This window comes from Cricetulus griseus, chromosome 6 (assembly GCF_003668045.3).
Source record: "Cricetulus griseus strain 17A/GY chromosome 6, alternate assembly CriGri-PICRH-1.0, whole genome shotgun sequence".
In the NCBI taxonomy this organism is placed as follows: domain Eukaryota; kingdom Metazoa; phylum Chordata; class Mammalia; order Rodentia; family Cricetidae; genus Cricetulus; species Cricetulus griseus.
The window spans coordinates 112,429,326-112,454,310 of record NC_048599.1 but is presented as its reverse complement, the minus strand read 5'-3'; the positions used below and the strand labels follow the sequence as shown (position 1 = coordinate 112,454,310).

The window sequence follows — 24,985 nt, the reverse complement described above, 5'->3', positions numbered from 1 at the left end:
CTAATTGTTACAAAGGCTTTGAAGTTTGTTTCTTTTCTTTGATTGTGAGCACAATACAGATCACTGTAGAAATGCAGAAAATTCTCAAGTCTTTAAAAAAAAAAAAACATGAATTTTGCAAGGCAGCAGTGGTGCATGTCTTTAATCCCAGCACTCTGGAGGCAGAGGCGGGAGGATATCTATGAGTTCAACGCCAGACTGGACTATGAAGTGAATTTTGGGATAGCCAGGGTTACACAGAGAAACCCTGTCTCAAAAACAAAAATAAAAACAAAAACAAAAAAAGCAAAACCTAAAAAAAAAACCTTGAATTTTATTTCATGAGAGAATGAGTTAGCATATACATTTCTTTTATGTTTTCAACAAAGTTGATATCATGCTTATTGTTAAAACATGTATTACTTTATGTCTGTTGTAGTTATTAACCTCTTTTGATGTTTGTTTTCTGGTTTGATAATCATTTGGCATTATTATGCACATGGAGTGAAATATTCTATTTAAGTTATACAAATAAATTTAAACTTCTGCAATTGTATATAAACAGTTGTCTCACACTATCGTTTTTATATTGAATTTTTGAGCACACCCTTCCAAGAATATTAATTTATTTTACATACAATCACTCCTGAAAAACAAACAAAAAAAAAAAACCAAAACAACAAACAAAAATCCCCTACCTCAGCATATGTGCATCATTGATTCAAAAGTGTTTAGTTTATTACTGAAAAATATAATAAAGATATCTTTCTCCAGAATTGCTTGTATTTTTGTTAGTCTTGCTATTTATTAAATTTGTTAAATTTACTGACAATTTAAACAATATTTTTCACATAATTAAATGAAGTTAGATTTTGTCTGGAAACTTGTAAGTAAGAAAGATTATGGAAATGAAGATATCATTGAATAGAAATGATGGAGACAGCAATATTAAAATGCACTGTAAAATAAGAAAAGATAAAACAATATGGTTTGATAATAAAGATGGAGAAATAAAAAAGTCTTGGGAAGTATAGCTTAGCATACCTGTAAGTGGTGTGTAAGTATTAGTAGTTTCACCAGTAAGCAGCGACACTCATATATGTTCAATAATCTTTACAAAAAATATCATGGTTTAAAAAAAAATTCTTTTTCTAAAAAAGCTAGTTTAGCAAGATAAATTGGAAGAAAGATGTATGGTGCCATCTAGTGGTTATTTGTATAACTGCACACATATGGTTCCATGTCGTTTTTCCATGGCAAAAAAATTATTCTTCGAAGATTCCAGGAACATAAATCATTCATTAATAAAATATTTCATACATGCCCCTTCAGCACTAATTTAAGAAAAATCTAATTTTAGTGTTGATAAGATAATTGCTAGGTCCTCAGAGATTAAGTTAGCCTGTGTAATTTCTGAAGTTAACGTACAAGAAATTACAATTCCAGACATTTACATAAACAAGCATGCCAACCTGTCATACTTTTTTTAGTAACACAATGAAACAAAAGAACAATTTGAATAAGAGCACGCTGATTGAAAATTCATACATGGTAGCAGAACCTGCCAGTTATAAGTTCTGAATAAAGAACACAATTGGAGAAACCACTTCTCTAGATTGAGGCACCTATGAAGGCTTGGCGCTTGCCCTGGGCTGCAGATTTAGTTCCTGGGTTCACTGGAGAATGCCCGGTTGCCCCTAGCCTCCAAGTAAGAGCTACACATGTGACCATCTCCATACTGGCCGTCTCCACGCTGATTCTCTGCCTGCAAATATCCCAATCAAACAAAACCAAGTTGTTACGTTGGCCCAGGAGCAGATCTGCAAAAACAACGCTTCCATTTCAGGGAACAAGCCAGCGCTCTCCATAACATGCCTACAGTAGTTAGCTCCCTGATGCAATTTCCTCTTCTCCTTCACCATGGCTACTTGGGCCACCATTAGTTCCCTCCACTGGAATTTTGGGAGTGCGAATGAGATAATGGGGACAATGCTTGTCTGGCTTGAGTGGAAGCTTAACATTCGGAAGCTTCAGGTGGCCGTGGATGTAAACCTGAAGTTCTGAATAAACAAGGAGGAGGGACAGAGTCCAAGGAGTCCCGATAGGAGATAAATGAAGAGACCCCGATGTGCCCCACTGTTGCTCTGAAGAGCCACTCCTTGAATTCTCACTATCTGCCCAAGGAGCCCTTCTGCTGAATCATATGTAAATACCTCTCGGTCTTTTGATCCCGAAGTGTGTGAAATATATCGACTGAAGAGACAGATAGTATCTGTATCACTCAGTGGCTGTATCACTTCCAGATCAAGTCTAAATTCTTTTGCATGACCTATGAGATCTCTCATGAACTCTCAGTGTCCCTCGCGTCAGGAATTTTCCTTCTCCTTCCTTTCCTTCTCTGTTACCCTCCTCTCTACACCCAGGCAGCAGATGCCACTTCGCATCACTTACCCGCCACTTAATCAGGCTATTTTTTTTCCCAGAAAATGTTTTTGTCACTTTTCTTTCCTCGACAGCTGCGTTTTACCCTTCAGACACAAGTTCAAGCAGCTTAGATCTCTCAGACTTGGACAGTTTTACTGGAGTCATCCCATCTTTCATTCCATGGCCCTAACCCTGGTACAGCTTTGCTGACTGTATCAAAAATGGCCTGTTCACTTGGACGAGTCCAAGCTCAGACAGATGGATAGATGGTGTCTGTCTTCCTGTTGCTTTGTACTGAACCATTACGATGGTAAACACCTACATATCGGTCCGAGGTACTAATGAATATATACAAGAATAAGTCTTATTTAAGTGAGAGCAAGTAAGGCTTGAGTGGGCTGTATAATGTTTCCCGTGAAAAGGCTGCACCTAAATGACCTCATTTCTCCCACAGCTGGAACTTGTAAACCCTTCCTTCCTTTTATGAGAGCTGCTGTTTCAGGTTTCAAACGAGACTCACACTTCCACTGTGACTCTTAAGTCAAAGCTAAATGCACATGAATCGGTATAAAGATGATTTGTATTTTGTGGACATGGGTGGTCCAGACACCCACAAGGAGATAAATAAATGTTTGAAGTGGGTCCCTCAATGATTTTTTCAATGGATGCCAATTTGGCAAGCTTGACTGGGCCCTACCAGTGTGAGGAACCATGATTTTGGTATGATGTTGGGGAATTTGTGGCTTCCATCTGCTGGTTATCTCACAAAACGGAGAGCTGAGAAAAATCACATACTGATTAAATCATAGAATCCCACACTTGGAAGGGACTTCACGAGATGATCGGGCCCGCCTCCTGAAGGTCAATGCATAAATCATTTTGTGCAGATGGCTGTTTATACTATTTTTAAAGCTCTTTAAGGATGGAGATTACACAGCTTCCCTTGGTAGTCTGATCTTCATGGTCAAGAACTTCCCTTTTTAAAAGCCCAGCTTCTCGATGCAGTTTGGCTCATTTCCTCTTTTTGTCAGCTCACTGTGAATGCAGGGAGTACATGCTCAACCTCCCCTGCTAATTATCCCTGGCCCACATCTCACACCCTCACAACTAATTATTAAGAGCTACGCCGTTTCCCCTCCTAAGCGACACAGTCACAATTCCTTTATTTTTCAGGAGACTTGTGTCCCCTAACCCGTTATTTTTGTCGTTTAATTTTTTCCTTTTGCTGTACAACCATCCTGTAGCTCAGTGCATAAAACTGGAAATCTCTTTCCCGTTTCTGTCCTGATCAGACGTCAATGGACAGCAGGGCTCACTCACCTTGCTGTTTAGACTGCTGCCTTTCTTTCTTGTTTCTCACGTGGATTTTGCTCTGTAATAAATCTCCAGCCAGTCACTGTCAGACTGCTACTTTGTATGCTTTGTGTGGCTAATCTGTCTTACTTGTGTTGGCTTCTTTCTTAGAAGTCATGTCCTGACCTCCAGAAAGCGAATCTGTTCCCTGGCCTGCCAAATGGATTTTCTTTGCAATTGTGATTAAGGAGCCTGAGTTGAGGAGACAATACTGGATTATCCAGGTGAACTCAGTGTAGACACAAATGTGAAGATAAATTAGAGACAGGAGGGTCTGGGTCAGAGGGAAAGCATGGAGTGGATGCTTGAGTGACAGGTTTGAAGATGGACAGGGGGGCCACCAACCAGGCACTGCTGTCTCTTCACAGCTGAAAATTGTGGCCATTGAATCTATTGAGTTACTGTGGAGAGCAGGGCCCTGCTGCTACCCTGATTTCAGCCAAGGAAAAAACTAGTTTGGATGGCTTATTCTTTTTTATTTTTCCTTTCAAGACTGGGCCTTGGAACTAGGGCTCAATGGCAGCATGTGAGATGAAAGCTCTCCCACTGAGTTTAATCCTGGGGTCTTACCTTTTTAAGATAGGGTCTTAAAGTTGCCCTGCCTGACTTTGAATTTATTCCTAGCAGAGGCTGTTCTTGAGTTTATAATCCTCTGACAAAGTCTCCCTCTTTGGAGCTGGGATTACAGATTTGCACCACTAGGTCTCGTTTGATTCTAGCTTGTGAGCTAGAGAATTGTAAGGGAATAAATTAGTGTTATTTGAAAGGACAAAGTTGTTGGAAATATGTTAGAACCACAGGAAGAAACAGTGCCCATTTATGAAGAAACTATCTGTGCTTGTTTTGAACTTAGAGGTTTTATTTTATAGATGTTTGGGGGGCCTAGGAAGATTTTTTTGTTCCATATTTCCTTAACACAAAGTCACAGCAGATGTGTACCAGATGATCAATAACCCCACTACTTCTTATGAATTATTTAAGATAGTTCTTCCGGTATGTTTTCACTTATTAAAAGAGTTCCCTGTAGGGCAATTCTCCATGAGCTTGGAATGACCCATCTGTGCCTTACTAAGTCTGTGAGAGAAGGATTAGAACGGTCACTTTTCTAGGGCTTCAAGACCCGAGAAAGCACAGCTATGTGCTCACTTAGCTGACAGTTGAGCCACTAGGCTGATTTTAAGGCTCTTCCCTCTCTCCTGGACCTCCCGACCTGCTGTGCCACCTGGTTTTGTGTCTCTAGACAGAGTGCAAACTTGTGAAGTATTTGAAGCATCAAGCATTGTCAAGGGAGATGTGTTACCCTGAATGTGACTTCCTCGGGGTGGGGTAGAATGCCAGTTTCCTAGAAATGCCTTGTATTTGTTCCAGATGTCAGATGAAAATGTTTCAAACATCAAGAAATAAAATTACAATTTTCAAAAAGTGAGAGGGATCACTCAAAACTATCTTGTGAGCAGGGAGAAGCCAGCATTGCTCTGTCTTGGCAGGAGCATGTGATTTCCCTGGGGGACATCACTTCAGAGGGGAAAGGATTCTAAATTAGCTTTCAGCAGAACATGGCTTGAACTCTGCTTCTGCCCCATGGAAGTTTCTGTCATTGTGTTACTCTCAAGTAGGACTTTATTACCTGTGCAATTTGACATGTGAGGCAGGGAGGGACACAGCTTCATTTCTGTGCTATACTTACCTCTCTGTTCTCTCTTTTGGAAAGGGAAGAACACAGTTTCATTTTTAATGTTACCTTTCTCGATTCTCCCTTTTTACGAGGACTGCCAATTTGTCTTCCTCTCATCTTAAACCAATCATAACAAATTTAGCCAAGAAATACCTGTTGGTTGTGCTAATTTGCCACTTTCCTGTTTTAAAAATCTAACCAATTAGTTTGATTTTTTGTATCATTATTCAAATATAGTTTAAAGACCCATCCATCTCCCCATCAGACTGTGCTCATACATCCCTCTTACACATAAACTTTATGGTGCCTTCACTTCTTTTCTTCCTGGCCAATCCTTAAATATCATAATGGTATGCAACTGTTCTTTGTTTCTCACTCTCTTGTCTCTTCTTAGTCTATTAAAATACATTGTGCTTGACGATCCCTTCATGACCCAATAGAACCTTACACACACACACACACACACACACACACACACACACACACACATACACACACACACACACACACACACACACACACACACACACCCCCTTAAGTTCTCGTGGGGTAGGAGTAGAAAATCTATTGGGTATCATTTCTTTCCTATATTCAAGGCAAACCCACTACTTCCTCAGCCATAAACACTGCTCCTTCTTAAGTATTCACTTTTCAGAGCATGACATCATTTAGATGCTGAGCCAGAAACCCACGATTCCACTGCCTTGTGGTACCCACAGCACCTCCTTAGCACTGTCCCTGCTGCTTCTGATCTCATCGCTTTTGCTGTCTCAGTCATCATTCCTCAAGTCATCATTTTTCAATTGAGTCATTAAACTGCCTTCCAAACTGCCTTCCAATGCTTGCCTTGAGTTTCAGAATTAACCTTTATTTTTCCAGGTTAAAAAAAAAGAAAATGGAAAAAAAAAAGAAAAGGATGGCGGACTTTCTTGGGTGAAAAAGATTCAAATGTCTGTGGCCTAAACCAAAGGCATCTAAGAAGGAAAAAAATCGTAAGAGAATTTGCAATGGGCTGAAGAGATGAGCTAAAATATTGACTCACTAAGAGCTTCAGTGTGCTTCTACCTCCTAGGCTGCTACAGCATCACTGAATATAGAGGGATGAGATGCAGTCTGTGGAAGCACACTATAAGACCATTTATGCTGATGGGATGAGCTGAGGTAGCAAAAGTTTTACCTGAATTGCCAGGTGTGGCTGTAAAATCCATGAATTATTATCTGCATCACTTGGCTCTCCTGGATATTTTGCTATAAACTAGGAACATAGCAACCTTCCAACCTCCTTTCCTCCCTCCTTTCATGTTTTCTTTGTTTTGAAGCTTTTTATGAAACATTTAAGAAAACATGTATATGAAATGCTTCATACCCTCATTGGTTGTTTATAGCAGGTCCTACTTTCTAACACTCCTCTTGCCTTTGATGTCATCATGTTTTGCCAATCTCCTTGGAGTGAATGGCATCATGTTTCAATGTGCATTTTGTCTGATTTCTAGTGACTAGTGATTTCATTTTCATGTTTTATGGGTTCTCTGTTGACAATTTTTGATAATTTTCTGTTAAATATCTTTCCTTTTGCTATTAACATAAAGAGTTGTCATATCTTATATCTTAAATGTAATATAAAGTCCCTGAAGTTATATTAGACTTAGGAAGCTGAAGATTAACAATTTCTGACATATTATTTTCTGGCTGACACCTATTCTGCCCAATCCTCAATATGTAACTATTTATTATTTATAGTTGTAGTGTTTTACTAGCAGAGTAGAGATATCCTGTAGTTGTAGAATAAATTGATTTATTCCCATAATACAATAATATATACCTATGAAAAAGATCCATTTAGATATGTAAGAATCACAATGAATAAATTTTAAAAATATTGCATAAATTTTAAAACATTAAATGTTTCCAAAAGGTCATTAAAGCAGGATACTCTACTCAGGGTATAGGTCACTTGTCAAGTACTTGCCTACCATTCCTGAGTCCCTGGGTTTTATACACACCATGGCAGAGTAAATTAGCTATAAAGTGGGTACAATTCAGGTAAACTTTCAATACACATGCTATTTTGTTTTTTATTTGATTTATATTATGTAAAGGTGGTTTAAACATAAATTGTAAACGGGAAACATCAACACTAGTTTGGGAATCATTTTACTCCCAGGAGGGAAGAAAAGAGAAGATATGGGGGTTGAATACCTGTTCTATGCACTCAACTCTTAACCCTTGGATTGGCAAAATAATGTATCATCACAGGTACTGTAATTATCTGTTAGATTTTGTTTTCTATATTGTCATACGATATCTTAATTATCTGTTGTATTTGTTTTGTAAATTTTCTTTGTACTTACACTTCGTTATTTTAAAACTTTTAAAACACATTTATCTTCCACCATAAATTATTCTTGTAGTTATTTCATATAAACATTGACCATGATTTAAATCACACAAATTAACAGTTATATGGCAATCCAAATTTGAAGGTGCTCTGTGGTGGATTCACAACTTAGCAGATAAGGGAGTTGTCTGCTTCTATAAGCAATAAAGCCTAGTGGTTAAGCAAGGTAGAAAGTCATAGAAAATTTTAAAGTGTAATTAAAGGAACATACATCTGTTAGCCACTTGCCTTTATAACACTCTAAAATGCACAATCGTTGAAGCATGGTGCTTAGTACAGAATCACTGCACTGTTGGGAAACCTGTGTTCTTTCATCCCTATATTTCCTACTGTAATAGTTCAGCTACTGTACTGAGTTTTGAAGCCAAACCCTCAGAGCCACCATTCATTCATCACTTTTTTTTTCATCCTTTTGTATGCTGTCTTGAGATGCCATAGTAGGGACAGACAAACACACCCCTCTTGCTAGATCCACATTCAGTTTGAGATCTGCCCTGGTGGGTGTAGTTATATCATGAAAACTGACAAAAGCTTCAAATCAGGGTCTCCCCTGTTGTCCAAGGAGAGCAGGCTGTTAGGTTGGATGGCTACTCATCTCCCATTTCCTGTTAATTGAGTTAACTCCCCTCCGTATTGTATATCAGACCTGTCTCTGGTTTCATCTTGATTGCTACATACTTAGACAAATCACTATTATCTTTTTCCTTCAGTCATCACCTCACACAACAATCTGGTTCCCATTTTCTGCTCAAATCCCTATCCTCACAGGCAACCACTAAACTGTCCCCAAACCACTGTGGACTATTCTTAAACTCTATATAAATAGAATCATACAATGCATGCCATTTTGTGTTTATCTTTTTTTTTTCTTCTGAGACAGGGTTTCTGCTGTTCTGGAAACAAACTCAGAGATTCTCCTGCTTCTGCTTTCCAAATGCTGTGATTAAAGACACATGCCACCATCGCTCGGTGCTTAGCTGTGCTTATTTCCTTTTTGTGACACAGTATTTGTTAGATTTATTCATGTTGTTTCATATGGTTTATGCCCCATAATATCTCATTGTGTGAATTTATGAACTTTTCTCTTTTCTACTGTTGTTGGACTTTGGGTTGTTTCCAGGTTTTGGCTATAGAGAAAACCATGGAGAACATTGTCTTACATTCATTTATTGTGTGTATGGGGTAGGGAAAATGTGTCTTGGTATACCTGTGATGGTCAGAGGACAACTCGTGGGGGTTCATTCTCTACTTCCTCCAAGTGGATTCTGGGAATGGTACTTAGGTCATCAGACTTGCTAGCAAGTGCCTTTACCTGCTGAGCCATCTTGCCAGGCCATTTTTTGGTTACTTGGTTTTCCATTTTGTGCACATAACTTTATTCAATCAGCCAGTAGCCTATGGAGGGTGAGTTAGGTTATTTATTTATTCTTAGTTTTCATAAGGTATATACTTAAACATCTAACAAAAAGCCCAATGATTTTCCTAAATCTCCATTTTCTACTACCAAGAATGCATGTCCACACTTCAGCCATTTTTTATCTATTTCCTTTGTGGGTTTGAAATAAGTACATAATGCAATAATTCCATTTTACTCACATTTCATGGAGAATTGATGTTAATTTTTATCAAAGGTTGATGTACTGGATATGGAGTTAAGAATGAAACCCTTAAGGGCCCAGGCCCAGCACAGGAAGATTTGGTGGACTTTGCAGAGTCCCGTTGAGGGCCCTACCCTGCCTGGGGAGTGGTGGATGGATGGGTTGGGGGGTAGGTTGGGGGTGGGGGAGGAGGGATGGGGTGAGGAGAGGGAGAGGGAGAAGGTACTTACAGACTTACATGTGAAACAAGCTTGTTCCCTAACTTGAACTAATAAAAAAAAAGAAAAAAAAAGAATGAAACCCTTTTGTTTTGCTTTGTGATCAACAAATGACAGTAGTAGATTTTCTAATGGTGAAACACCTTCACAAGCTTGAAATAAATCACTGCTGATCTTGCTGGATTGTTAATGCTTCACAGATGCTGTTGAGTTTCACTTAAAATCAATATTCATCAGGAAATAAATCTATGTGATTTCCCTTATTTTCTCCTCTTGGTCAAGTTTTATGTTAATGTTACATACAATACTAATTTATAGCTATAATATTTAAGATACATAAAAAAAACTGACCCTAGTAAAACATTTGTACCTGGCGCCTTCCTTAAGAAATAGTTTTTGTTTGCTTGCTTGCATGTTGTGGTCTCAGGATCTAACCCAGTGCTCACACATGCTGGCCAGGTGCTCCATTACTGACCTACATCCCAGCTCCACGGATAGTTCTTGACATTTCCATTTAATCTATGAAGATTGGTTTACTCTAAGGTTTTGCTTTTAAACTCTTCTAGTAGTGTCCTTTCAAAAAATATCATCTGAAAGGCTCTACAAATTTCATTAGGTTTTCAAATACCTTTGTTCATCAATTTCAACATTCTTTTTGTCCTAATTCTTATTTAAATAACTCATTTAGTTTCACAGACTGCTTCTCATTTTCCATTTAGATAGGCTACTATTTTTTCTATTTCTTCCTTTCTCTGTGGACAGTCACAACCTTTTTAGTCCTATTGTTTGTTTTGTTTTGTTTTCTAGATTTTTTATTTATTTATTATGTATACAGTCTTCTGCCCACATGCCAGCAGAGGGTTCCAGATCTCATTCAAGGTGGTTGTGAGCCACCATGTGGTTGCTGGGAATTGAACTCAGGACCTTTGGAAGAGCAGTCAATGCTCTTAACCGCTGAGTCATCTCTCCAGCCCTAGTCCTATTGTTTTTATTACATTATTTTATACTTGATTTGTTGCCATTTAAATTTCAACAACCGTAAATGCACTTTTAATGCCAACAAATGAGTTCACTGTATTTATTGATATGGCCCTGCAAGCATTCTTTTTATGTCTGTTAATAGGAAACACATCAAAGGTTTGTGGTGTATTGCAAGGTTGTCCAAGGTGCTTCACAGTTCTCTGTGCTCTGCTGTTCCTCTCCTCTCACACATTGCTGCGTTGAGTCTCTGATATTTTGAATAGAGGGTTTTCGTTTATGTTCATGAGTCCCATGCTATTTCCTTTCAGGTAAAATCCTCCTGAGATTGTTTGTATGAAAAGTTATCCTTGTATTATAAAATGAAATGGGAAGTATTCCTTCTTTTTTCCTTGTTTTGAATAATTAATGTAATTTTTTTTTTCTTTTTTGCCCTTTAAAAAAAATGTGTAGAAGAATTTACCTGTGAAGACATCTGGACCTGAAGATCTTTTTGAGAAAGCTTTAAAATAAGATATCAAATTTCCAAATTGGAGGACTACTAAGATTTTTTTCTGTATAATTATCTATCATTTTAAAGAAATTTTCTATTCATTTCACTGTCAGGCTTATTGGATGTGTAATTTAGTACAGTATATTTTCATTCCTGCTAGCTATCTGTAAGTTCTTTAGAGATGTGCATTCTTGTGGGGGCATCTTGGCTTCTTTTTTTGTGTGGTTAGGGCTTTATTAACTTACTTATCTATGCAAAGAAGCAACTTTCAGCTTTTATTCTTTTTCCCATTTATTTATTTGCTGTTTATTTATTTGACAGAGTGTCATCATGTACTTGTAACTGGCCCGGAACTCATAGATTTATCTGAATTTGCCTCCTGAGTGCTGGGAATAAAGGCATCCACCAGCATGTCTGGCTTTCAATGTTTGTTATTTCATTGTTTTCTCATTTCCTTTCTCTTGCTTATGAGATTTGCCTTCCCTCTGACTTTATCTTCTCCAATTTTATTATAAAAGTTAATGAATACTTTTTAATATTTATTTATTTATTTATTTAATTTATTTATATGGGCCTATGTGTGTCACTGTGTGTGTGGGATGTGTGTATAGGCAAAAGAGAGCTTGCAGGATCTGGTTCTCACCTTCCACAACTTTTGGTTCAGGGATGGAACTCTGTGCTCTATTGTTCTGGGAGGGAATTCAACTCTGGTAGTGATTCCTGCTATCAAATTATTTATACTTTTTGGGGTTCAGGATGATCACTCTGCTTTGTCTTGTGGTGCATTAATGGATAGTCACAGGCTGGAAGTGATAGAAGTTTACACACTTCTTCCTCTGAGACTCCATGAAACTGCTGGCCAAAGGTGCAAGGAAAGAGAAGGCCGGCTGTCGCCTTCTCCCTCTTGTTTTGTTACTATCACAGTTGGGTTGTCAGTCTGACGCAACCAGGGCATTTCTTTCTGGATGTAATATCTTCCAAACTTTAGAGTAGATCATGACATCTGAGGACAATGGGCATGTTTTCATCATCACGGTTCAGTGTTTCAGTGTTCTCACAACGTTTGTCTGCAGTAGCCCGAGGTTGGGCCAGTATTTCTGCTAGCTCATGACAGCTTGTTTACAGTAGTTAAGTATCTAACTTCTCCATGGAACAGATATCCCTTGTTTCATTGTTTCCACTGTGGATCCCTGAGTCCTGAGGGATCATTTTCGCTAGAAAACAAAAACACTCTTTTGGTTTCCAGTTCCTGGCACATTGGCTCCAGACAAAACCCGTTCTCCTGTCTTGTAAGGCTACATCACCATCGTCACCAAGACGAACACACTACTCGGCTTCCGATTCAAGCTCCAGGTTGGATGGTAGCAATCTCAGCTGGACATCACTCGGCATCTTCCAATTCATGCCACCAGGAGCACCACAACAGTTATTCATCAAGGCCCTCACAGCCCTCCCATTCTGCTCCCCTGGATGGTGACACTAAGAGCTCCTTTGCCACTTAGATTATTGTAAATTGCATTTTAATAAATTTATTTTGTACTTGATTAAATGTGTACACACATACAACAGCACTTGTGTGGAAGTCGGAGGACCACTAGTGGGAGTCAGATCCGGCCTTGCATCACACGCATCCTGAAGATCAATGAAAGCTCTCAAGCTTGGCGGCCAGCCCCTTCACCCACCCGGTCATCCCTCCAGTGCCTTTGTCAGTTTGAAGCATCCTCTTTGTCTTCAGCTTCTTCGAGGACTTCTTCCTTGTATAAGATGTACACACGCCTCTTTGCAACAGAGTCTTCAATTTATAAATGTTTCAATTTCTTTATTCTGGCTCCACGTATCTTTATGTATAAAAGGTCTGTTTTAATAGTTGGTTCAATTTTCTATTCAGTTGGATGACATTAGTCTTCAATTTGGTTCCTTTCTGTCAGTGTGAAACTGCTATATTTGGGACGATGTCTGCCTTCTTACTCGGTTTTTATCTGAAATAGAGTTGACACTCATTTGTCCCTGATTCCCTATTTACAGATTCACCTTCTCTCTGAAATGTATTTGTAGCCTCAAAAAGCACTACCATGGCTATTTACAGGCATGGTAAAATGGTGAAAAATTTGAGTCATCCAATACAATTTCGTAGCTGAGTTCAAAAAAAGGTAAAGGTCGTGCTTTGTTGTTTGACATTTTATTGGTCACGCCTCTGTTTATGATGGCGCCCAAGCATGGCGCTGAAACTCTACTGCCTGTGCTCCGAAGCGCAACAAGTGGCTGCCTTTGTGCGTTCATGAAATGACTGCTAATTGTTTGAAAAGCAGTATGCCAGAAAGCGTTGTTCCACGACAGAAAGCTATGAACAGTGAAGTCCTGTTTCTCAGGATCAAGAAACTGTCAAATCTTTCTTAGCTAGCGCTGGTTGCCTTGCTTGTTTCGAAAGGCGATGCAACATGGGAAACGCTGAACATAAAGGTAAAGGAGACAGGCTCTACTATCAAGAGGCTGCAGAAGAATTTTTTTCTTAATACCTGCTAAGAGCTATGCAGGAAAAGGGTTATGTGGAAGAGCAGGTTGCAGTGGTGATAAAGTTGGCTTGTTTCCCAAGGAAATTGGCAAACAAACTTATACAAGGAAAAATGGTATTTTAGTTGACTAGAATGTTATCAAAGACTTGTTAAGAAATTAAATCTGCATTCCTGATAGGAGTAATAGCTCAGTATTTATGGTCTCTTTGTAGAGCACACTACCACAGATAATGATCATTGGCTGTGTGATTTGAATATTTATCTTATGTTCTTCCAATATGCTAAATTGTCTCTTTGTTTACGGGTACTTTTCCCACTGATTCTTTTGTTGTTGTTTTCCCAGATACATCAGTAGATGTATTTTCAATATATTTTTTCTTTTTTTATTGTGTCCTTTCTCTTGTTAAGCTATGTTTCCTAACACCTCTAAAACAACATTAAGTAGCAGTCAAAATAACAAGCATCTTTCCTGTGTTTGTGACTCTGTGGGGGATTCTTCCAATGCTTCCCACGAACTGAAAACTTTAAGCTAAAATATGTTTTAATATCTTTTAAAGTATCTGTTGGCTATTGTTACATGGGGAGATATGAGTTTAATATTTCCCAAGGACTTTTGTTACCTGTGGAGATGTTATTATGTTTTTCTTGGATCTACCAATATGATGAATTACATTAGAGGATTTTAAAATATAAAACAATTATAAAACAATTTTACATTGATAGCATGATTCTTTCTGGTGATGACATACTATTTTAATATGCAGTTGTATTTAGTATTTTAATTTAATTGCATCAGTTTCATAACTCAAGTTCATTTAGAAAATTTAAGCACAATTTATGCTCACATTTTGGTATCGACATTATACTCATTTCAGAAATTGAATTGATACTTTTTAGTCTTTCAGCATTCTAGACAAGCTTAGTTATGATTGAGTTATCTGATATTCAGGATTAAGTATAAATTACTGTTGAAACATATGGCTGAGAAACATTTTCATCCTTTCTGCATAGAGACAGTATCTTGCTATATAAGTCAGCAGCACTGCCTCAGCTTTCCATGTGCTGGGACTGCAAGTCAATAATTTGCATGAAAGAAAACATGGTGTCCTCATTGAATTGCCTTGATCTCCATTTGCTAGAACTGTGGAAAGTATTGTTTCATTATTCCTACCAGTTGGATAACTCCACCACCAACATAGACGTCTTCTATTACACGAACAGGCATGAACACTGACAGAAACCCAACTTTTGAGACTGTGGTTATATAGTCTGTGAGCCTCCCACTGTGAGATGCTTTGGAGCAGAAAGTGATGGTTTTGGTTTTGGTTTCTTGCCTGCCCTGAACATGTCTGTGACAACCATTTTAGGATCCTCTTATTGCCGAGGCCTCATTGTAAATCACAGGGAGTTGAGAAATGGAGATTGCTTTAATTTTCTTTTTTTCACAAGAGAAGCTTGAATCCAAAGGAGTTAAATGACTTCTTGGGATCCTTCAGCCAGCTCTAACCTCCTTTAGATAACAGTGGTCTTACAGTTTCTAAGGAGAAATTTTCTATTATATATCATAAATGAGTGATGAATTTTAGAGGTTTACTCCAAATCCACAGCTGCAGATTAAATTATACAAGTGAATTACTAAGTTACAAAGTTTGGAATCTTGTTAGTATGGAAGTCTACCATAGTGCAGTGCTACAGAGTTGGAGAAATAGAGGTTGCCATGGTGCTACACATCAGAGGAAAGCTCAGGCATGCCAGTCAGCATCGGGCTCAGTCAAGACACTGACCATAGTAGAACTAAGAGATCAGGAGATGGGATATTGTGGGGAAAGTCAGATATCTGCTGATGTCAGGTAGACAAGTCCGTAAGTGTGAATATACAGGCAGAGTAAATGAGCATAAGCAGTTAGGTATTGGTGTGTGTGTGTGTGTGTGTGTGTGTGTGTGTGTGTGTGAGTGTGTGTGTGTGTGTGTGTGTGTGTGTGTGTGTTTGTGTGTGTGTAAAGGTATCATACTGAACTGGAAGGTACCCGATTTTCAAAAGTGGATGTGGCTATTTGGCCCCAGGGAAGATTTGACTTTTGTGTCTAATCCTGCCTTATGACATTTTTTATCAAAATAAAACATAAATAATTATTTTCTATGACAGATTGATGGTTCAGTGTTAGCACAGTGCAGTAGAGTCCTGCATTGCCATTGAAAACATGGAGCTGTTCCTTTATGCTATATTTGAGTTATGGGCCACCAGCAGAGAAAGAATGGGTACTTGGAAGGAGGGACTTAGAGAAAGGAGACGACGATAAAGAAGGATGGAATGTTTATTGAAATCTATCCCTGATACATTGAAAGCTGAGTGCATTTATGATAAAGGACTCAAGGAAGAAGCTCTCTCTCCAGGTTCACCACTGCGGCTACCAGGTTGTCATGTCTTCTGTTATTACAATGCAGGTGTTGTGACTGTAATAATTTACAATTTATATCACAGAAGAATAATCTCACTGCTAAACATAAACAGGGTGGGAACTTTAAAATGAGAGGAAAATACGAAAATCCAGCACTTTCATATTGTAAAGTTGTTATCTTATCAACATCCTGGAAATACTTTATTTCGTTTACAATCTTTTGGCTACACAATGCTAAAGGGAAATGTATTCATCCACATGCAAAGCAATACGGCTTCAAAAATATAGCTTTTAAATGTAGAGAACTTAAATCTACATCCCAAGTGACTGGCGGGAGATGTGAAGATGGTTATGAATGGTGACATACTTATTTCCTATGGAAAAAGTAAAAGGAGTTGGTTAGAACAATAATAATAGCCAGATAATATAATTTAATTTATCCAAGAGACATTTCAATATCATTTAATAAAAATTGCTTGCCAATCTATTTATCAGCAAATCCCTCAGCATTTTTACTTTTAATTTATTTTCATTTAAGGAGGATTTGTTTAAAGTATATGAAAAATATGTATTTATAAATAATTATGAAAATTAACATCTATCAATAATGACATTTTGATTTGATTTTTTATTGTGCATTAATCATTTTCTTCCTTTCCTGGTTTTCTCTTTTTCAAAGCTGGAGACTGAGTCAAGGACCCTGCATATGCTAGGCAAGCACTGTACCACTAAACTACTTCCTGGCACACAGCTGTGCTTTTAAATTAAGTAAATAATACCACATATAATGACATTTTACTCATGGGTTAAATTATAGAGATTTTAATGTGGTATTAGGTTGCTGGTGCTTTATCTGTTGACACCCAGTTAATTGCTTTGTGAATAATTAGATAGAAACTAAAAGGAAAAGTTAAATATGATGGTATACTCCTAAGTGACTTCAACATTCAGCATACTTATTACCCAAGATACTTCTGCACACCAGAACAGCTAATGACTGTATAACCTACATTTATGAAAGTTTTGATACATTTCAGAATTAACTGAAAAGTGCTTACTTGTCAGTGATTTTGGTTTGAATGAGCCAGTTGATGAAGTCCCGGGTGGCAAGACTATCGAGAATCGTGTTCATCTCATCAGAGAAGGAGCCGTCAGCATGTCTGCGGCCGAGTTCTTCAACAATAGTGACTTCTTCTGGGAAGCTAAGAAAAGGAGGGCTGAAGTCAGTGTTTGATCATCTGAAATTCATACAGATTGCTGATTGTTGGTGATGGGTGAGAGCTGTAGAGAAAACAGGTTTGAGGGCTTTGATAAAACCCCTTATACAAGCCCACGGCAAATCGGAGACCATGAAAACATGTAGAATGTTTTGTTCTTGACCCTGAAACTAAACTTGTGTAGCTTCATGCCCTTTTTCAACAATTAATGCTGCCTTAAATGTTTTAGTTAGTTGACAACACAGACACTATTATTTAAACTATTCCTTGTACAAAACTATGCATTGTACCCTGTAAAACCAGTGACTGTGAAAGCAGACTTGCAAAATGTAGGAGATTAAAAGTTCATCTATTGTTGTATTTTCTTCTTCGATTCATTTGCCACAGTGGAAATTTCAGGTAGCCATATAGACTGGATTTCCGTCAAGATGCACCATTAGGTTTGTAGGCATGATGGTTACATGTAGGCTATCATATAAGTCAGCCTCCTCCCCATTTCAATGTTTCTCAGAAAGCATCTTTTTAACTCTGCTGAAAAATCAGGGTTGAACATAAGTTTTCTCCCACTTCCATTTCAAAGGCAAATCAAATGGTCACAAGAAAATGGGATGCTTCAAGGGTACACATGTTTAATGTCTAAGCAAGTAACTAAAGAACTTGTTCTCATTTTTTACCTTGAACATTGTATGGCTGTCTACATGACAGCCCCATAAAAGCTAAATATATGGTTAGATGTGGTTGATGACTCAACATGTTTTAATATTCTAATACATGAACATTAGTTGAACAAATATGGAACTTTAAGTTAGACTATGGCCATTTTACTATATATTGAAATGCTCTTAAGTTGTCATTACAGTTTTTTTTTTTTATTTTCATAGAATGGTCCTTTAAAAAAATCCTACATCAAGGAAAAACATCAGGTAAGAAACCCCTGACTTACTCTCGCCTTCCTCTGCCTTTCACCAGCCAAGCAATGAATTCCTTTGCAGCCTGGCCCTCCAAGTAAGAGCTCACATCGCTGGTAAAGGTCCCTTCAGCATGCCTCTCATACTCATCGTGGCGTTTGGCAATGTTATTCCTGAAAAAAAATGTGGAAATTAAATGAAAGCTTTGTCTCTTTGGTATTGTGATCTTCCATGAGAAGTGGTGGGAACTTTAGGCTCAGGACTGAATTGGCGAGAGGGCTGAGGAGTTCGGGAGGTGAGGGTGGCTAGAGGGTTATTTTGAAGTTGCATTTATGATATGTATTGGAAACCAGGTGGAGAAGGCTAAGGACATTTTAAAAGGGATGAAGAAGTCCCTTCGTCTTCCAGAGTGCCATTTCTACCTTCTCTGTTTCCTCATGCCATGGGTTGTTAAAGCTTCATTTACGTTTTCCTTTATCCTCAGTACAGGTAGGCTAGATACTAGGCCATGTTAGAGTAGGGACTTGGTATTAGTGAACATCCGGCCAGAGTTAGTTAACGCATCCAAAGGAAAGCAAGCGATGGTTTTGAATTATTATGAGAAGAACCATATGATAATGAATTAAAGAAAATACTTGAGCTAGTCGGAGAGAAGCAGAGGTGAACTTTTATCCAACACAAGTGTGTGCAGAAGACCCCGGGGGCGCCAGAATGAGCTGCTTGCAGCCGTCGCCATGTAGTACCCGTGAAAGGTTCATCTTAGACTAACAAACAGCTAAGGGTATGGGTGGTCTTTTGTTAGTTTCCCATGTTGTGTCATTCCCACTCTAGAGGATGAGAACAATTGTTTTTAACTCTATAAATTTGTGTTTTCTTACATTTCAGATGCCTTACCTATAGTCATTGGCAGGGACATTGTTGGCCCCAGGCCTGCTCTGACCACTTTGTCCATCTTCCTTGCTGCTAGACTCTCCACTTTAAGGTTATCTGGGCACAGTCACCTCTTCTCATTCCCACTCCCTTCCTTTTCATTCTACCCAGACACATCTATGTCCTTTTCCTGATTTTTAGATTTCTTCAGCTACTTGGTATGCATAACTCCCTTTCCCAAGTGGGCCATCCTCCAAAGAAATTGTGAAATTCCACCATCTCTGTGAAACTCTTGTGGATAATTTTCTCCAGTAGCCTAGGAGCAGCAAAGCCCCCAACACTCCTCAAACAACATCCAACATTAAAATGTATGCCTTATGATGGGTTTGTGTTCCTGTTTGCCGCCTCTCTCTTTATGCTCAGCGACTAGCTAGGCTGCAATTTTAAATGCGTGTGTTGGATTTTATTTTACAAGAGAAAGAATGTATCTATTTTTGTGCTTTACCAATGATCAACTCAGCTATGGGATAATCTTAATGTGATCATAGTCATTGGCTTGGACCCCACAAAGGCATGTTGAATTTGCTCTAACTTTTAGCAAGAATTAAATTTTCAACGTAGCAGGTCCCCAAAACTTGGTTTCCAATTTTAAGGTTAAAATGGATGAGAATGAATATTATTAAGACAAGTGTTTGCTTAAAACGATAAAAAAAAGTCTATGTCACGTTGGTGTGTGGTTAAGGAATTTGAAGAGGTGAATCATGAAAGTTGAAATAAAGGGTAGCACCCCCAAATTCAAAATCATCCAAATTGAATAAGCCTATTTGATGAGCATAATAAGCTAAGAGTTAGGAGAGTTTCTTGATAAGCATTTGTCCACAATATAGGGAGCAGGTTTAGACTCTTACCTGTTCCTCTTGGTGTTCATCAACCACTGCACGAAATCTTGGGCACGGCGGGAGTCCAAGTATTTGCTGTAGTCACTGGTGAATGTGCCCTGTGAGTGGCGCTTGTCTTCATTTATTTGATCAGAGTCCTCGAGCGGGTCTGTCTGGGAAACTGGGAATGATCTGAGAGCAATCGTGATTAAACAGCATAAATAATACTCCAGGAGCAAGTACCCTAAGGGTAAATGACCCTTAGTATATACTCTATGAGCAGGCTTATTGAGAAAGGCCCCCACTACCAAACAGAAGGCCCGTGCAGTAATGAGTCTGGGTGTTTCTGTGGACACCTTAGACTCTAAGGGACATGAGAGGGTCATTAGAGGGACCTGAGCTGCTCACAGGAACAGTTTTAGTGTATTGGGAGATACTTGTTCTGAATTCTAGCAACAGGTTTCTCAAGTGTTTTCTGAAATGGGATGAAGTAAGTCTTTTTAACTAATTAATGTACTCATGATTATGCTAATATGACAGAGGAGAGCAGTGACTTGAATATTTTAAAAGTTTAAGAATCTCAAATCATTTGTTTGGGCAGCAGATCTATGACCTCAATTTTGTCTTGCACATACTAATGTTTAAAAAAAAAGCTCAATTACTTAGTTATACAGTATCTAAAGATTGGAGAAAGGGACAAAAAAAAAAAAAACCCACCATCTGCTAATTTGAAAATTCCTGGTGGATGGATATTCCTATGTAACTGGTTGGCATGGTAAATATACAGGAATATCAATGTAATAGCCACAAATGGTATACTATTTTTACTCATTGAATTAAAATTGCTAAATATTGTAGAAGATAAAATATTTCTCTACTGCTCATGGGAAAGGCATGCACTTCCAGAACTTTTCTGAAAGACACATCAGCAAGATTTTTGTTTAAACTCACTCAAACCTTTTGACACAATAATCCCATCTCTGGAGATCCACCACAGAAAGTATTAAGAAATTTGGAGCCAAGTGCAGGTGGACACACTTTACTTTTCATATTCTTCATGGGCAAATTGTAAGACTTCTTAAATGACCAATAGGAGAGGAACATCTAAGTAAATATTGTATATGTATGAGGTGAAAAGTATGCAGCTCTTATATATCATATATGTAATGAATATTATACTAAAAGACAAAGATAATAATATAATTCCAAGAAACATGATTCATGGCCATGTAACCTGAGAGATATTTGTATTATAATTTATACAGGTATTGGGGAGGGACTTAGGGAAAGGGAGGTGGAGAAACTGATATAATGCTATTTCAACTAAAAACTTATTTTAAAAGTTTTTAAGATCCAGGAAAGGAAGACACCATATTTCTATTTTTTGAATTGTTTAATTTGGGTAGTAGAAATTTGAATACTTAAAAATTTTGTGTATTTTAAACATTTTCCATCTTAGACATGTATGCTTTTCATAATTAACAAAGAATGATGTTGTTTTTAAAGGCACATAAAAGGAACTGGAGTTGAAAGAGTTAAAATAATGCAGTTTGCCATGTGTGAGTAATGAGTGTATACAGCACCTTCTGAGAGCATCCAAAGGACTATAATTTCCCATTTTCATGGCTCACACCCTTTGTTGGTGAATATAAATCCTGCTTCGTATTCCAGAAAAGCCCACATTTGTCACCACTGTGCTTTCAACATTTCAAAACTGTGCAGGGAGGGCACACCTCCAAACCACAGATACCCTGCTCACCAATCACAGTTCTTTAAACTTTGTTCTAACCACACTGTCAGGTAAGGTAGAGTCTATAGGTTAGTACCTGGGTTTCTCCTCGGTGTTCTGAAGGGAATGCTGCCAGCTGCCTTGCACCAGCATTACAAAAAGTCCAGCCACAATGTAAATGTTCTTCATTTTTTTCTGCCTGTTGGAGCACAAAGTAGAAGGAGGGGAATGTCAGGGAGTAGGCAGTCCAAATGAGTTCAGTTTTGACAAAGTAAATGCTATATACATAAAAAGGTAATGCTGTCAATTCTATCCTTCTTATAGTTCCACTTCCCCCTTAATTTCAAGTAGAATATATCTCTCCATGAATTTTGATAAGCAAAAAATAACACAAAGGATATGTTCTACTATTAGGATTTTTCATTAATGTAGGACAGCTCTGTTAATGTTTAGAAGGCTCATTTCCAGACTTGAAATAAAAAGTGTCCACAATAAACATGTAAAATACCCTCTGAAGATGATATGCTGCATATGGTTAGCCTGAGTGGCGCCTTAGCCATAACACCACCCCTTCACTATCAGTCTGGCTTTCAATTAATCGTCCTTCACTTCCAAGCATTTACATTATACTGCATTTCAACCATCTTAAAGCTGCCTCGGGCTACAACTTGGCATACCAGCTGTCGGTTCAGATGTATTATTCATTTATATTTTAAATAGTGTAACTTGGTCTAGACTTTGTAATTATAAAGCGGCCAACAGATTTGAGGTATTTTAGGGTGCTTTGACCTGTTCTAAATTAAAGGAAAAAATCATTTTAAAGACAAGTAATTTGCAATAAGAACTAATGCTCCTGGCAACTTGAACAATCATAACTAAGAAATTAAAGATTAGTATCCTAGGGAAAATTAGTGCTTGCTTTTGAAGTCCCAGAAGTCTCTGGGTTTTCTGGTAATTAGACTCAGTCCAGGAAATGACATTTTCTACTAATGACACTATAGTTCTATCTGTAGCATACACCTGGTTTCTTGTCTGTCAAAAACAGATACTCTGAAACCATAAGATACCAAGCATATGATGATGAGGATGGAGACCAACATGAATATGGGCCAGGATGCCTTCGATGGAGTAAGCTCTTCTGCTTTCTGAAACCTTGAGTCCACTATGTGTCAAGGGCTGCTCTCTGCCGCTTTTCAACTCCAACGTTTTATTTTTGAGAAGTGGGAATTTCAGCCCAAGTTTCATTATGTTTCTCCATAAATAAATTAAATGAGTATTTTTAGCAAATGACATTTGGTTTGGAATAAGGATTTTACAAATATTATCATTTTAAAACATCAATCTTTTCTTTAGCATCCCAGTCATATTTACTATCTGTCTTTGGCAGTAAAACAGAGACTGTCATACCTGCAGTGGTAATGCTCTGAAGCAATAAGCCCTTGTAGAGGAATGGCCAATCACACAAAGCAACGTAATAGAAATTATGCATTCACGCTTCCTGAGCATCAGCATCTAATGACCAGTTTGACACATTTCTGTGCTTTAGTTTAGCCAGTTGGCAGACTTTTGTGAACTTGCTATATTTTCAAGTAATGTCTTTGCTTATACCTCTCACCAGTAACACCCTTTGTACAGCTGAAGAGTTAAAGCAAGCACTTCCCTTTAGGATTATAACACTATTGGAAAGCCTCCTATAAAACCCCGAACAATGCCAATTCAGAAGTCCATGAAGGTTGTGATGTCTTGGTCATATTTATCAGAGTAGACTTAGAGCAGGTAACACTGTGAGAATATATGTCTTCTACTGCAACCCAAAGAGAGTTCTCCTGATATAACTCAGTTTTTGAAAGTTAACAAAATTGTGAGCAGATATAATAAACTTGTTTTAATACTATTGTGGAGAATTAAATACATTATTTTAACATCAAAATCGTATTCAGTAAGGAATTTGTAGTTACTTCCCTCCTCTTTTAGCTAGTATAAGAAAGAGTATGGTATTTTTCAAAAAACAAAACTACCACAACTTTCCAATCAGAATTAAAAGGCGACTATAGTCACAGTACTACCTCCTGTGAAAAACCTAGAAAAAATAAACTTAGATATAGGAAAGAAGAGATCATACTATTTTCCTAGAATATAGTGGTGTTGTAGGGTACACATTTTCTACTTCCTTGTCTCCTTACCAAGAAGTCCCTAGAGTGTATGGAAAAACCCTCTGCTATGGCTGGCTCCGTTACTGGCCTTTGGGAATTGGAGCTTTTTCTTTATGAAGTAAAATAGGTACTTCAGAATATCTGATTTGTCTTTATAAAGAGATGTACAATATTCCATTCCAGATGTAGCTACTTTGGATTTTATTTACAACTATTGGTTGTCAATATTTTGTAAATAGCTGTTAGTTTAATAACTCATATGAAGAAATCCCCAGGCATCAAGGATGCTTGTTCTCTGCACCAAGGATACTGGCTTTTATTTACAAAGGGTTGATATATAGGTCATGGTATTTTGAAACATTTAATAGAAATTTGGGTACTTAAAAGATGATATTTAGTATCTTCTTTTAGAAAACAAGAGTTTTAATTGATAAAGAAAATTGCTCTTGTAGTCTAGTAATGTGCACTTTTCTTGTGAAATTAAAAAGCCCCTTCTGTTCAAAAGACTACATGCATCTATCAAATCCAAGGAAAAAATATTTATTTTTTTAAAAGTGTTTACTTATTTGAACATGCTGCTCTCCTTGTAACAAGTGCTTTGGTCTGAATCCTTGGTTTTTCTTTCTATTCTATGACTACATTGCACTATTTCTCTAAGTAATTTGTGAATTTATTATGTAGGTAAAAATCTAATCAATAAAATTTTTATCTAAATTATGTCCTTCATATTCCTATCAATAAAGTAAAAGATGAAAAAGCAGTATTTTCATTCATAATGCTTAAAAAATACTTAATATCCCAGCCCCCTCCAAGTAGACTTTACTTCACGCTGCACAGTGTGCCTCTTACCTGGTTCGACTGAGCGGAGAGCAGGTGCAGACGAAGGAGCCCACTTGGGAACTTTGGATGTGTTCTGTGCCCAAGCTCTGCCCTTCTGCACCAGGGTGCTGTGCTTTTATATATTCTCCAGGCTGTTTAGCCACGCAGATATTACGCTGACAATATAAATTTCTCATCTGTAAATAATGGGGTTTTGTTCAAATGATTTCACTCGCCCACTCGGTTTGCTCATCTGCATTCTATGCTGATACTGGGTTGAGACCTCAGAGACCCGGAAACTTTGTGTTTACTCTTGTGCCTTTCTGTTTGGGAATGGAAAGGGCAGTTTGGAAATCCACCCTCCAATCTCGGTCAGGCATGAA

The 24,985-nt window shown here is 37.9% G+C and overlaps 1 protein-coding gene across 1 annotated transcript; it reads right to left on the bottom strand.

Annotated features, from left to right (window-relative positions):
- Window positions 1-17,082: 17,082 nt before the first annotated feature.
- On the bottom strand, window positions 17,083-24,703 carry Gcg (glucagon). Its single transcript, XM_027420059.2, has 5 exons — window positions 24,633-24,703; window positions 21,728-21,829; window positions 19,932-20,093; window positions 18,189-18,326; window positions 17,083-17,230 (listed from the first exon to the last, which is right to left on the bottom strand). The coding sequence occupies exons 2-5, from the start codon at window positions 21,817-21,819 to the stop codon at window positions 17,083-17,085; spliced, it is 540 nt and encodes a 179-aa protein (XP_027275860.1). The 5' UTR covers window positions 21,820-21,829; window positions 24,633-24,703.
- Window positions 24,704-24,985: the final 282 nt, after the last annotated feature.